This window comes from Xyrauchen texanus, chromosome 17, assembly GCF_025860055.1.
Source record: "Xyrauchen texanus isolate HMW12.3.18 chromosome 17, RBS_HiC_50CHRs, whole genome shotgun sequence".
Lineage (NCBI taxonomy): Eukaryota > Metazoa > Chordata > Actinopteri > Cypriniformes > Catostomidae > Xyrauchen > Xyrauchen texanus.
The window spans coordinates 1,619,581-1,633,620 of NC_068292.1; the positions used below are offsets into that span (position 1 = coordinate 1,619,581).

Consider the following 14,040-nt stretch of genomic DNA (forward strand, 5'->3'; position numbering starts at 1 on the left):
CAACACAAAATGAACGAATCACTCTCTGAGACAACTCGGTAGTCCCGAGTCATATTAAAGATTCGTTCAAAATGAACGAATCGTTCATGAACGACACATCACTAATCAGAAAATGCATTGTGCAAGAGTGCACACGGTTTTGTTCATCGGTTGAGAAATCTTTGGGTGTTCAGAAGAGTTGTATGTTAAAATTGAGTGTTTGTTGTGGATATTTTTTGAAGGATGCAAATGGATTGCATGTGTGGAGTTTGACCATCATATCTTATTTAATGATTTATAGCCCAGAGTGTTTTTCAAATGGGTGTGATACATGTTATATGTGAACATGTGAGAATTGCTTTGTTTTAAACTGTTTCACATGTCCGTAAATGTCCATACTGTGAGTGATTTAGGCATGTGTTAAATGCATAAAATACTGTGAGTGATTTAAGCATGTGTTAAATGCATCAAATACAGTGAGTGATTTGAGCATGTGTTAAATGCATAAAATACTGTGAGTGATTTAAGCATGTGTTAAATGCATCAAATACAGTGAGTGATTTGAGCATGTGTTAAATGCATAAAATACTGTGAGTGATTTAAGCATGTGTTAAATGCATCAAATACAGTGAGTGATTTGAGCATGTGTTAAATGCATAAAATACTGTGAGTGATTTAAGCATGTGTTAAATGCATAAAATACTGTGAGTGATTTAAGCATGTGTTAAATGCATAAAATACTGTGAGTGATTTAAGCATGTGTTAAATGCATCAAATACAGTGAGTGATTTGAGCATGTGTTAAATGCATCAAATACAGTGAGTGATTTGAGCATGTGTTAAATGCATCAAATACAGTGAGTGATTTGAGCATGTGTTAAATGCATAAAATACTGTGAGTGATTTAAGCACGTGTTAAATGCATAAAATACTGTGAGTGATTTAAGCACGTGTTAAATGCATAAAATACTGTGAGTGATTTAAGCATGTGTTAAATGCATCAAATACAGTGAGTGATTTAAACATGTGTTAAATGCATAAAATACTGTGAGTGATTTAAGCATGTGTTAAATCCATAAAATACTGTGAGTGATTTAAGCATGTGTTAAATGCATACAATACTGTGAGTGATTTAAGCATGTGTTAAATGCATCAAATACAGTGAGTGATTTGAGCATGTGTTAAATGCATAAAATACTGTGAGTGATTTGAGCATGTGTTAAATCCATAAAATACAGTGAGTGATTTGAACATGTGTTAAATGCATAAAATACTGTGAGTGATTTAAGCATGTGTTAAATGCATAAAATACTGTGAGTGATTTGAGCATGTGTTAAATGCTTAAAATACTGTGAGTGATTTAAGCATGTGTTAAATGCATAAAATACTGTGAGTGATTTGAGCATGTGTTAAATGCATAAAATACTGTGAGTGATTTAAGCATGTGTTAAATGCATCAAATACAGTGAGTGATTTGAGCATGTGTTAAATGCATAAAATACTGTGAGTGATTTAAGCATGTGTTAAATGCATAAAATACTGTGAGTGATTTGAGCATGTGTTAAATGCATAAAATACTGTGAGTGATTTAAGCATGTGTTAAATGCATCAAATACAGTGAGTGATTTGAGCATGTGTTAAATCCATAAAATACAGTGAGTGATTTGAACATGTGTTAAATCCATAAAATACAGTGAGTGATTTGAACATGTGTTAAATCCATAAAATACTGTGAGTGATTTGAGCAAGTGCTTGACAGCATAAAATGCTGTGAATGATATAAGCATGTATTAAGGTGACATATGCTGAAGCTTATAGACTAATGCCATGTTTATATTTTCCTTTGACATTAGCATCTACTGTATTTTTCCCAAGCTTACTCCCGGTTAGTGAGCAAGTTAGCCGTGGAATATCATGGATAGCAGCCGTAACATTACAGATTGTAATTATATAATTATATAAGACTCTTGAGATTGACCATTTTGTTACACAGTTTTAGGTAAAAGCCAGCCTACAGCTGAATAGTAAACCTTTACCAAAACAATAACATTAAATAGCAAGTTAGGCGAGCACTACCATGAATTGCAGATGTAAAATGACTGTTTGTAAAAATAAATCCATCTCCACACTCATGATAGTAAGAATGGCAAACAATCAGCCTAATTCTACAAAATTCTAAATAAAAGTGGGGCCGCAACTGCTTAGCAAAACTAGTTCAACACAATAACATAAGCTAGCAGGTTAGCAGAGGCCTACTACTGTGCACTGGGTGTACACGTACCTACAACACAAAACTCCACATTTGAACACTTGGTTGCAGATAAATCCACAAATAATCAAGCATACAGGTTGTGATTCTGAAGTGCTAGATTGTCCCAACAAAGTTGGAACTGCACCATCTTCAGGAGTAACATTCTTTAAATTCTGGCATTGGTTGTAGTTGTACTGATAAATAATTAAAATAAATGTTAACCACTGATTCTTCAATTCGTCTGTCTTTGGAAGTCCAAACAAAGAGGTTTGGCTTTCGTAGTGAAGAACAGAACATCTCGACATGGCGACAACCCAACTCATCCTGGCCTCTGCTTTAACTACATTTGTTTGAGAGCGGGCCAAGGTAGCCCTTATGCAGGCATTATGCAAATGTGTTACATTGTGATGTAGATACTTCACTGAAGAAATGGCTGGACTACAATCCAGCCGTTTCTTGTTGTTCTAGAGCAATGTTGTCTGTGGGAGAGAGTAACTCCCTTTTGAGTTTACTATGTGCTTTGTAACTTTTCAGACCTTTTACATGTGCAAACAGCTATATTACACACTAAAGGAAAGGTAAAATCCCAAAAAGCACAATAGGGCCTCTTTAAATTATTTTTATCTGTCACACTGTATATGTTATATCATCATAAAACATCAATGACTTCTAACACTATTTATGTATAACTTAGACTTCTTGCCCATCTGAAAAATATGACCTTACTTTCATTGTGATCAGAGTTCCAAATGCATTTGAGAGGCCTTCCTTTTATTTATAGCTTTACTATATGTTTTGTTATTTTGTATTTTTTGTGTATTTCATTGCAAGCTCAAGAGATGGATTGTTAGCTGCCTGCAGTGGCCATTATTCTACAGGGCAAGAACAGTGTTGAGAAATCACAGAGGAAATGCTTTTGAAACATGAGGAGCAGTTTAACAGAAAACAAGTGTTGTGTTTTTTTTTTTTTTTTTGTAATTTAATTTTTGTGAGACATTGAGATAAGACGGCAATAAAAATGGCAATAAAATGTGCTGTCTGAATCTGGGAAGTCTTACTATATACTACAATAAAATGTATTCGGTTTCTGAGAGTGTTATATTGCAAGCAGTGCCCTGGCATCATGGGAATATAATTATTTTTACGTTTTAGTTGAGGTTTTCCATTTGAAACAAGGCTAAGTATCTACTGTACATACACTATTATCAATGGTATCCATTAACTGTCAAAAAAACTCACAGCATCCTAACTAAGTCTGCACTCGTACTGCATGTGTTGCATTACAAGAATCTGTAAGCATTCTAATTAAGTAATTTCAATTTACCTGGTTGTCAATCACATGCTCTTATACCATCTTTATGTGGCTATTTAGAAAGTGCATTGTATCTAATTGTGCAGTGTTCCATAATGGAAGGTGCATCTGTATATACACAAACACAAATCAGTTTAAAATGCCATCTTGTAACACATCACGTTTTTCCACTGGACTTGCTTTGTAAGACTTATGCTGATATAATCTAATTTCACGAGTTTATTTCATTTTCATTTAGGATACATTTAATAAAATGCAGTGGTTTTGTGTGGTGTACTGGGCATGTCATCTTTTACAGGGCTAATAACCACCAGAAGCAAGCCACGAGCCATCACTATTTGCCATTTGGCAATGACACTTAACCCCATGAGCTAACTAATTGTTGGTCATAGATATATATATATATATATATATATATATATATATATATATATATATATATATATATATATATATATATATAAGCATATAAAAACTGTCACAAAATCAGCCCATCTGTTTTGGTAAGCTATGGGAACATTGTCCAGCACAGCTGCTGGGATTCATACTTACTCTGAGCTAAGCAAATTATGTGGTTGGTAAATCCTGCAATGAGTGTGTGAAAAAGTTGGAATGTGTTTGGAAGAGCACACTGCCATACTAGTCTTGGAGTATGCAGTATGTTTGCTACACAGTGTGTACATTCCCTTTTATGAAACATCTGGATGTCTTAAAACATATTCCAAAATGTGCAGAATTGAAACAGAGCACACTGCGTGGAATACAGTATATTTCACAATGCAATGCTCTCAACATTTCCAGGGTGATAAATGAACCGGAAGCAATTTCAAATGTTGCTTTTTTAATATCTCTTTCTTCACTTGTTATTTGATTGGACTGCCAAGAATTAAGACATTTTACCCAAAATTGGAATGTAAAATAACTGTACTGTGTAATTGTACCTTACTGTGTAACTGTACTGGTGCCACTCACTAAATTAAACATGCAACTAAGTCATATGACAACAACATAGCAAATGCTACTGAATGTTGTTTCTTCATTGTAGCCTACTGTTTTTTTAAAAGTAGTTTGCAGAGTGCAGTGCACAGCATACTGTATAGGCTACTTAAATTTGTTTTTGATCCATTCCTTTTTCAGCCATATTTTTAGATTAACCAATCAAAATAAAGCACCTCTCTGAAATCACAGACAATGACCAACTACTTATTTAACACAAATTTAGCAATCTTTACTGAACATACAAACATTAAATATATTTAGATATTTACTATTCAAATCTTACAATAATTAGAAATAGCAAAATCTGAAGATAATGGACCTTGCACGAATTGGAGCCACTGATTCTGGTCATACGAATCAAGCTTAATTTAACTAATTATGGACGTGCAACATGAAAAGTGGATTTGACTTAATGTATATTGCATTACAGAGTGTTTGACCTTTTATCAAATGGGAATTGCGGAGGTCTGGGATAGGAGGTGGGGTGTTTAGATCCTCCCCTCATCACGCGTCCCAGGGCTCGTCTCGCGCACAGGTGTGACTGGCTATTTGGAAGCGTGTGCGCCGCTTACCCGTGCCGAATTGCGCTCTCATTCTCCAAAGCGCACTGACAGGAGAGAGAGCGGATCACTGCTGAGCTTGAGACTGTTAACGTCTGCATGAAGAATGGCACTGTTATCCTCTCCATAAACATGATGTTGGAACAGGATTCAGATCATGCATTCGGAATCCCATGTGATTCAAAAGGACTTCATTGATGCGATATGGCATCTTTTCTAAAATAGTTCAAACGAGCGTCCAGTGTTTCATTCAGAGCGCAGAGCGCAGCGCGCATTTGGAGACGCACAAAGGTTATTCACGGCATGCACATTTTGGAGAAGGGTCTATGGGAGACATGGCTTGCCAGCACTCTGTGCCAAAAAGGAGGATTTATACCGGATCCATCTCCTCTTTGTCGTTATTTCTTATGTTTATACTCGGATGCCTCGAGGTGAGCATGTATGCACCTTTTCATCAAATAAATCGCTTTTATAATTGCAATGCAATTTGTGCATGCTCACTAAGCAATGTTTCTCCATGTAGAGTCCTCACATTGCATCTGCAACCCTTCATCAGGGTGCTCATGTAAACAACGAACCTGCACTTCTGCTTGAATCACTGCGGCTTCCTCACAACACAGGTGAGAGCATTACAAACTTTGGTTTGATTGACAGCTGTCTGTCGCACTGTTTTCTATTATATGAAGATTTTGAGAAATGTATTTAAATTGCTTCATGCATTTAAGAAGGAAAGTCTATTATGTTTTAGTTTTTTTTCTCACAAAGTTCAAACGTCCCAAAGAAACACAAAGGTGGACGTAAGTGGGTGATTTTATTACTGCACGGGCTGTGTAGAAATGCACAGTCTGCACGAGATCTCATCGGCAGGGTGCGCTAGATATCCTAATTGATGAAAGCCTTAATTAGAGCACCCGCGAAAAACAGCTGTGAAACTCTTGTGTTGGGACGTTTACACAACTTTCGCCGAATCTACTGTATACCCGCTATAAACGCACACACACACACACACACACACACACACACACACACACACACACACACACACACACACACACACACACACACACACACACACAATAGAGGTGTCGAACAAAAATTGGCATGCACTGGGACTTAGGGAACAATGAACAAAGGCAGACACTTGAAGAAGATCTCCATCAATCAGCCAAGCTTTATAAACAATCTCTGTGTGCACTTACTGCCTTTATCCTGTGAAGAGTCTCCGCACTGTTTGGCTTGGGCTTAGAGACTGGAGTGGACATATATAATAATGTGTGTGTGTGTGTGTGTGTGTGTGTGTGGGCAGGCAGGTTTGGGTGGTTTACGAGAACATTTAAAGTGTCCCTATAATTCAAATCGCTTAGAAAACATACTAAACTATGTTTTTTGTTTTTTTTAAATGTGAAAATGCAGGAAGTTTTTTGTGAGGGTTAGGTTTAGGGAATATAATCTATAGTTCATACAGTATAAAAATCATTATGTCTGGCCACACCAACATATGTGTGTGAGTGAGCGTGTATTTATCACTTTGTGGGGACCAAATGTCCCAATAAGGATAGTAAAACCCGAAATTTTTGACCTTGTGGGGACATTTTGTCGGTCCCCATGAGGAAAACAGCTTATAAATCATACTAAATTATGTTTTTTGAAAATGTAAAAATGCAGAAAGTTTTCTGTGAGGGTTAGGTTTAGGGGTAGGGTTAGGTTTGTACAGTATAAAAACCATTATGTCTATGGAAAGTCCCCATAAAACATGGAAACCAAACATGTGTGTGTGCGTGTGTGCGCATGTGTGTTTGTGTGTGTGTGTGTGTGTGTGTGTGTGTGTGTGATGTGTGTGTGTGTGTGTGTGTGTGTGTGTGTGTGTGTGTGTGTGTGTTGGTGTGTGCCAGCATTTAAATAATACCAAAGCTTTCAAGAGGGTCCCAATATTTTGAAGAATGCAAGACTTAGTACACATTAATCCAGATACATTTTAAAATGTTTTTTGTGTTTTCAAAACACTGCTGTTTCCACACTGAAACTTATGAAAAGGCTCAAATCCCTTTACATGCGAGGAAAAAAAAACAATCAAACAGAAGCATGGCCCTGCGTAATTTCCATGTAAGTTATAAAACACAAATTGTCCTCGTGTTCCGCCTCCAGAAACCAATTCTGAGTAAACTTCCTGTCACCTTAGAAGGAATGCAATGTTAAAGGAATAGTTCATCCAAAATTGAAAATTCTTCCATCATTTACTCACCCAACCCAGATGAGTATGACTTTCTTTCTTCTGCGGAACACAAATTATGATTTTTAGAAGAATATTTCAGCTCTGTATGGCCATACAATGCAAGTGAATGGGTGCCAAAATTGTGATGATCCAAAAAGCACATAAAGGCATCATAAAAGTAATCCATACGACTCCATATGACTCCGGTGTTTTAAGCCATATCTTCAGACATGATATGATAGGTGTGGGTGAGAAAAATATCAATATTTAAGTCTTAAGAAATTCTTCTCCCTGCCCAGTAGGGGGTGATATGCATAAAAAAAATGTGAATCATGTTATCATGTTAAAATCATGTTAAAGTGGAGACTGACTGAGCAGGGAGGATAATTTATAGTAAAAAAGGACTTAAATATTGATCTGTTCTCATCCACATCTATCATATCTCCTCAGAAGTCATGGATTAAACCACTGGAGTCTCATGGATTACTTTTATTATGACTTGTGTGATTTTTGGAGCTTCAAAATTTTGCCACTTTGTCACTTGTATTGTATGACCCGAAAGAGCTGAAAAAAATCTTCATTTGAGTTCAACAGATGAAAAGTCATACACAAGGGTGATTAAATGATGGGATAATAAAACTTTTTGGGTGAACTATCCCTTTAAGCTAGTACAAGGTAGCATTTATCTTTAACATTTTTCTCTTTTATACATGCTACAATATGGGCCACCATCTTGATTGTTTTGGGATGGATGGATCACATGACAACTAATGCATCATAGGTTTCAGATATCTCCTTCTTCCCTGTCCACACTGGACTGAACGCAAAGACAGCGTTTTCGCTCTTCCAAGTAAATACATTTGAAAACGCTGTCTTCACGTTGTAATCTCAGTGTGGACAGAAGGCGTTTTCAAACTAAAAGAATTAGTGTGGACGTGTCCAAGTCAACAATAATAAGGATGGCAAGTCCAAGATAGCATCTAAAAACAAACTTTTTTTATTCACATTGATGTCAATACAATGTGATGTTCTTCTACTTCAAGAATCATGCTACTAGCCTTTAACTCCACAGTTGCAGTCATATGCACTCAATAAAGGACAACACATCATATATAGATGCTTTGGTTTACTGTGGTGGGCAACAATCCCATTAGACTGAATAATAACACTTAACAATAATGTTCTCTATTATAATGGTTTTATAAAGGGTGTATTAGTCATTTACAAATGTGCTATCACAATCAGAATCAGAAAGAGCTTTATTGACAAGTAATATTCAACATACAAGGAATCTTTCTTGGTGACAGATGCTTCCAGTGAACAAATAATGCAACAACATGACATAGATAATAAAGAAAAAAATAGAATATAAAATAAAGAATAGAAATATAAGTATATATAGAAATACACAATAAGACAAAAATACGTATATAGGATGTACAATATTATAAATCATGTACATGCAGTTATAACAACATGAATATAAGGGTGACATTCACAACTTACATAGACATGCTAATTTATATTTTATTCATACTTAAATTCATCAAATAACATAAAAGGCCATAATGAATTATATATGTCAGAATGCAGCAAAAGTAGACAATTATGGTAAGATTTAAAGCGGAGATTATGTCATTTTGGAACAGTCCGCTTTGTGTATATATTCATTACTGTACTCAGACCCACCAGGATTTTGCAGCACTTTTTCTTGATTGTTGCTACTCCGAGTGCTGTCCCTTGTTACTTACCTTGTCCTAGTTACCTAAAGTGCTCATTAGCAGCACGTATTCTATAATAAATCCTGATGACCATTAAATCATTCTGAACTTTATGCTTTTTTAATGTTGACAACTCCTTAATAAATGTTTCAAATGTGTCCACATTACATTAATATTTTCATAAGTTACAAATGTTTAATAAGTGTTATTAAGCATTTATTATATATTAATAAAATTGCTCACTATTTGGCAAGTATTGCATGAAAGACTAGAAAGACCCTTTTTATGCCTGTTGTTATAACTGCATGCCAATGGTTCATAATGCATTCAAATGACTTATCAATCATTAACTAACCCCTTTACAAACCCTTAGCAAAGAGAAAATGAATATAAAGTGTTTCTGACTTTATGTACTTATTTTACCTGTAATCAAATATTTTAAAACATATTTAAAGGGCAGCTTATTTAAAAAAAAAAAAAAAAAAAAATCTACAAAATAAATAAATGCCCAACATCTATTGGATCCTTCTCTTTTTCACCTTTATAGAAATGAAAGTGTATCTATGGTTACATGGACTTGTTTTCCTCCACACTAAACCACGTCTCCAGTATATGATGCATTCCTATATCTATGGTGGATAGCAATGCAAGTAGCTATTTTAACTGCAGTTAGTATTGTTGATTCTAATATTTCTTTGAAATCATTAATCTCAGTCCAAAATCATGGAGGTGTCGACCTCCTGCTGTAAAAACAAATTTAGATAAATGACGCTCGAAGGTGCGCTTAAAAGCCGTTAGGGTCTTGCCCCCCTACAACCCCTGCAATTCCAAAGTTGGTGTGCATGCAGAGAAAGATCATAGAGCGTTGAGTGTGTGTGTCATCAGTGTGTGTCTCATGAGTGTCTCACCTCATGGTCAGAGATCATAAATCTGTCTGGTCGTGTCTGTAAAAGCATTTATAACTTCAGCCACCAGACCACCTCCAGGATGAGAGGAGCATGAGTGTATTCAGAGGTCAGACTCACACAACATTAAAACACCTCTTTCAGTCTCTCACATGGCCACATGAGCAGCATATTGATGCGCCTGTCTTTTAATTCACAGCAGCTTGCTTTAGATACAATTATTTTATGCAATAACAGTAGTGCATTTGTAATATACAGTATTGTCCTTCTACCCAGTTGTGAAATAGACTTATAGAATTTGCAGCCAGCCTTATGAGTGGAAAAACAGACACTTTCATTTGACATACATTACCTAGGGATACCACCCAAGTACCAGCTCTAAACTTAATTATTAAAGGTCTGTGTAATTTCTATTTTAATCTCTTAAAATATATGTTATAAAATAATGGATTCAGATCCAACCTTGCAAAAATGGTCATTTACTTTGTACAATGCAACGATGACCTCCAGTTTCTCCTCTATGTAGAATATGAGATTGTTGCCCCGTACGAGGTGGACCATCAAGGGCGTTACATCTCTCATGCTGTGGCCCACCACCACCGCAGGAAGCGCTCTACAGATGGCCAAGGTCATGACCTCAGCTCGAGTGTCCACTTCAAACTCCATGGATTAGGGCAAGACTTCCACCTGGACCTGCAGCCGTCACGTGACCTGATCGCACCCAGCTTTACTATACAAACCTTGGGCAGGGGTGGCACCAAGAGCCTGCAGTCTTTTCCTAGAGATGACCTCTGCTTCTACCATGGGGTGCTGAGGTCAAAGGGCAACTCATCGGTGGCCCTGTCGACATGTGCGGGGATGGTGAGTGGATTGATGGGTTATCCTGTTTCAGTGTGTTGAGAGCTGATTGATTCAAGAAAGGAGTTGTTTTCAGAAAGAGATTCAAAGCCTGTTGGCAGGTAACTAGTGCAGTAAGAAAGAGAATTGTTTCAAAAAGAAGGCTGACTTTTCGATTACATAAAATTCTATTAATATTTAATAGTATATTATATTGTGTACTATATACGTCTTGTGGATTCTTCCTTCTACTCTACTCTGTTCTGTTGTATTCTACTCTGTTCTATTCAATTCTGTTCTGTTCTACTCTGTTATACTGTGCTCTGTTCTATCTTACTCAGTTCTATCCTACTCTGTTCTGTACGCTCCATTCTAATCTATACTTTACAACTTTGTTCTGTTCTACTCTGTTCAATTATATTCAATTCAACTCTGTTCTGTATTACAGTATCCATTTCATTCTACTCTTTTATACTCTATTCTATTCGACTCTACTCTGTTTTACCTCATTCAAGTCAAGTCAAGTGGTTTTTATTGTCGTTTCAACCATATACGGTTAGTACAGTACACAGCAAAACGAGACAACGTTCCTCCAGGACCATGGTGCTACATAAAAACAACAAAGGACCAACACAGGACCACATGAGACTACACAATGAAATAAAATACCTATATAAACTACCTATATATACCTATATAAAGTGCATGTGCAAACATGTGCAAAAAGTACAGGACAGTACAACAAATTACTGACAATGAACAGGACAATAGACAGTGCAGCGCCGTATTCAATTCCATTCTACTGTGTTTTGTTCTGTTCTATATTTTCCATTTTATTCTAGTCCGTTGTAGCTTGCTCTGTTCTGTATTCTCCATTCTGTTCTACTCATTCTGTCTAGAATAGAATTCTATTATATTCTAATCTGTTGTTTTCTACTATATTATACTCTTCTCTGTTCAATTGTACTCTACTTTGTTCTATTTTACTTTGCCCTGTTCTACTCTGTTCAGTTATATTCAATTCAACTCTGTTCTGTATAATCCAATTTATTCTACTTTATTTTACTCTATTCTATTCTGCTTAACCATATTCAATTCTTTTATACTTTTTTTGTTCTATTCTTTTCGATATTTTCAATTATATTCTACTCTGTTGTAGCTTACTCTGTTCTACTCTAATTTGCTCTAGTCTACTATGTTCTAGCCAATTATGTTCTATTCTATTCAATTCTATTCTACACTGTTCTGTACGCTCCATTCTATTCTACTCATTCTGTTTAATTAAATTATATTATATTCTACTTTGTTCTGTTCTAATATATTACATTCTACTCCATTCAATTCTACTCTACTTTGTTCTATTTTACTTTGTTCTGTTCAATTATGTTCTATTCAACTTTATTCAATTCTATTCTACTCCATTCTGTTCTGCATTTTCCATTTTATTTTACTCTGTTATATTCTACTCTGCTCTAGTCTACTATGTTCTATTCAGTTCTATTCCACTCTTTTCTGTACTCTCCATTCTATTCTACTATTTCCACTTATACTCTGTTCAATTCTATTTAATTCTATTTTGATCTTCTGTTCTATTCTATTACACTCTAATCTATTCCATTCTGTTCTATTCTACTCTACTATATCCTGTTGTATTCAATTCTATTTTATTCTGCTCTCTTCTGTTCTGTTCTACTCTTCCATTCTACTCTCTTCTAATCTATTGTACTCTGTTCTATTATGTTCCATTCTATTCTATTCTTTCCACTTATACTCTGTCCAGTTATATTTAATTCTATTCTGATCTTCTGTTCTATTCTATTACACTCTAATCTATTCCATTCTGTTCTATTCTACTCTACTCTATCCTGTTGTATTCACTTCTATTTTATTCTGCTCTCTTCTGTTCTGTTCTACTCTTCCATTCTACTCTCTTCTAATCTATTGTACTCTGTTCTATTATGTTCCATTCTATTCTACTTTATTCCTTAGCATCTGACGTGCGGAAAATATTTGCAGCCTACTTTTTTAGATTCAGCCTTATCTCCATAGGCTGATTCATCTCCATATTTAGTCACACAAATAGCTGACAATGATGATGAAAACAATCCAGAAAGTATTCACTAATCCATAGAGAGATTAAGACCCTCAACCCCAAGTATTTCTGGCATGAACTGTAGTAGGACAACTGTGTTAGCGTCTGTATGTTGAATCATTCGTGCAGGCCTTTTGAATTTCAAATATGGTTATTTCTGCTCTATTCATCAATTTACTTCTATTTGTTTATTTGTTTACTCCATGGAATAATGTTTACTGTGCAAAGAAACATCAACCCTCCAGAGTGTTTTTTTTAATTTTGGCTCCCAGGCTGCACGAGAGTCAGCTCCCAGTAGGCTCTGGAAGAGCAAAGGGACTGTGCCATTCTCATGACTTTACTCTGACTGGACTGACATACTGTGCCCTGTCCAATCAACAGAGCCCGTTCAAATCCCCTTTAACCAGTTACTCAATAACCCACATAAATTTGGGTCAGTGGAGGTCTTAATAGAGAACAGAGCCTCCTTTTATTAGTAAGATAGATATTTGGAGGGTCTATTCTTGTCCTCGGTGGAAACTAACACATATTGTACTCAGGCATTAGTTTATGGATACGTTTTTTTTTTATAATTTGTTTTGGCATGAAGTTCCAAAGCAACATTTAAAATTGTCATGACCACTTCAACAATCAATAAAAAAAAAAAGATATATATATTTTAATTATTATCAGGGCCATTTTCAAAGCACTTGCTTTTCATTTCACCGTATTTACAGTAAAATTAAGGTTGGAAAATCAGTTGTTGGAACAGGACCTATGAACTTTTCATATTACAGTGGGGTCCAAATTTCTATAACCACTGTTGAAAATGCCTCTATTTTGCCTTCTTTTCCAATTTCATATCAATTATATCATCAGCAAAACAAGTATCTAATGAGTGAAAATTTTAATTGAAAAATTCACAAGAATTTCACAATTACTGTTTGGTATGTCCCCCTTATTCCATACAGTGAAGCTGCGGACTCCACAACATTACAAATCATGTTACCTCAGCATGATTTAAAATGTTACAAAAAGCTTAATGTGTGCTTCAATATAAGCAAATAAATCTGACCTTTTGTACAGCGTTAACATGGTCAATGTCACAAACTTTCTTGCATTGATTAGTGACCCAGAAATAGTCCAGAATTTAATATATTTCCCTCAGCGTTTTTTCTCCAGGTTTAAAATAAT

At 35.6% G+C, this 14,040-nt stretch overlaps 1 protein-coding gene across 1 annotated transcript in view; it reads left to right on the forward strand.

Annotated features, from left to right (window-relative positions):
• Positions 1-5,438: 5,438 nt before the first annotated feature.
• The window catches only part of LOC127658412 (A disintegrin and metalloproteinase with thrombospondin motifs 16-like), a 106,338-nt gene continuing 97,736 nt past the window's right edge, over positions 5,439-14,040 (forward strand). Inside the window, exons 1-3 of the mRNA XM_052147687.1 lie at positions 5,439-5,531; positions 5,624-5,720; positions 10,465-10,799. Coding sequence (XP_052003647.1) covers positions 5,508-5,531; positions 5,624-5,720; positions 10,465-10,799 — 456 coding nt within the window. The 5' untranslated portion in view covers positions 5,439-5,507. The remainder of the gene's footprint in view (positions 5,532-5,623; positions 5,721-10,464; positions 10,800-14,040) is intronic.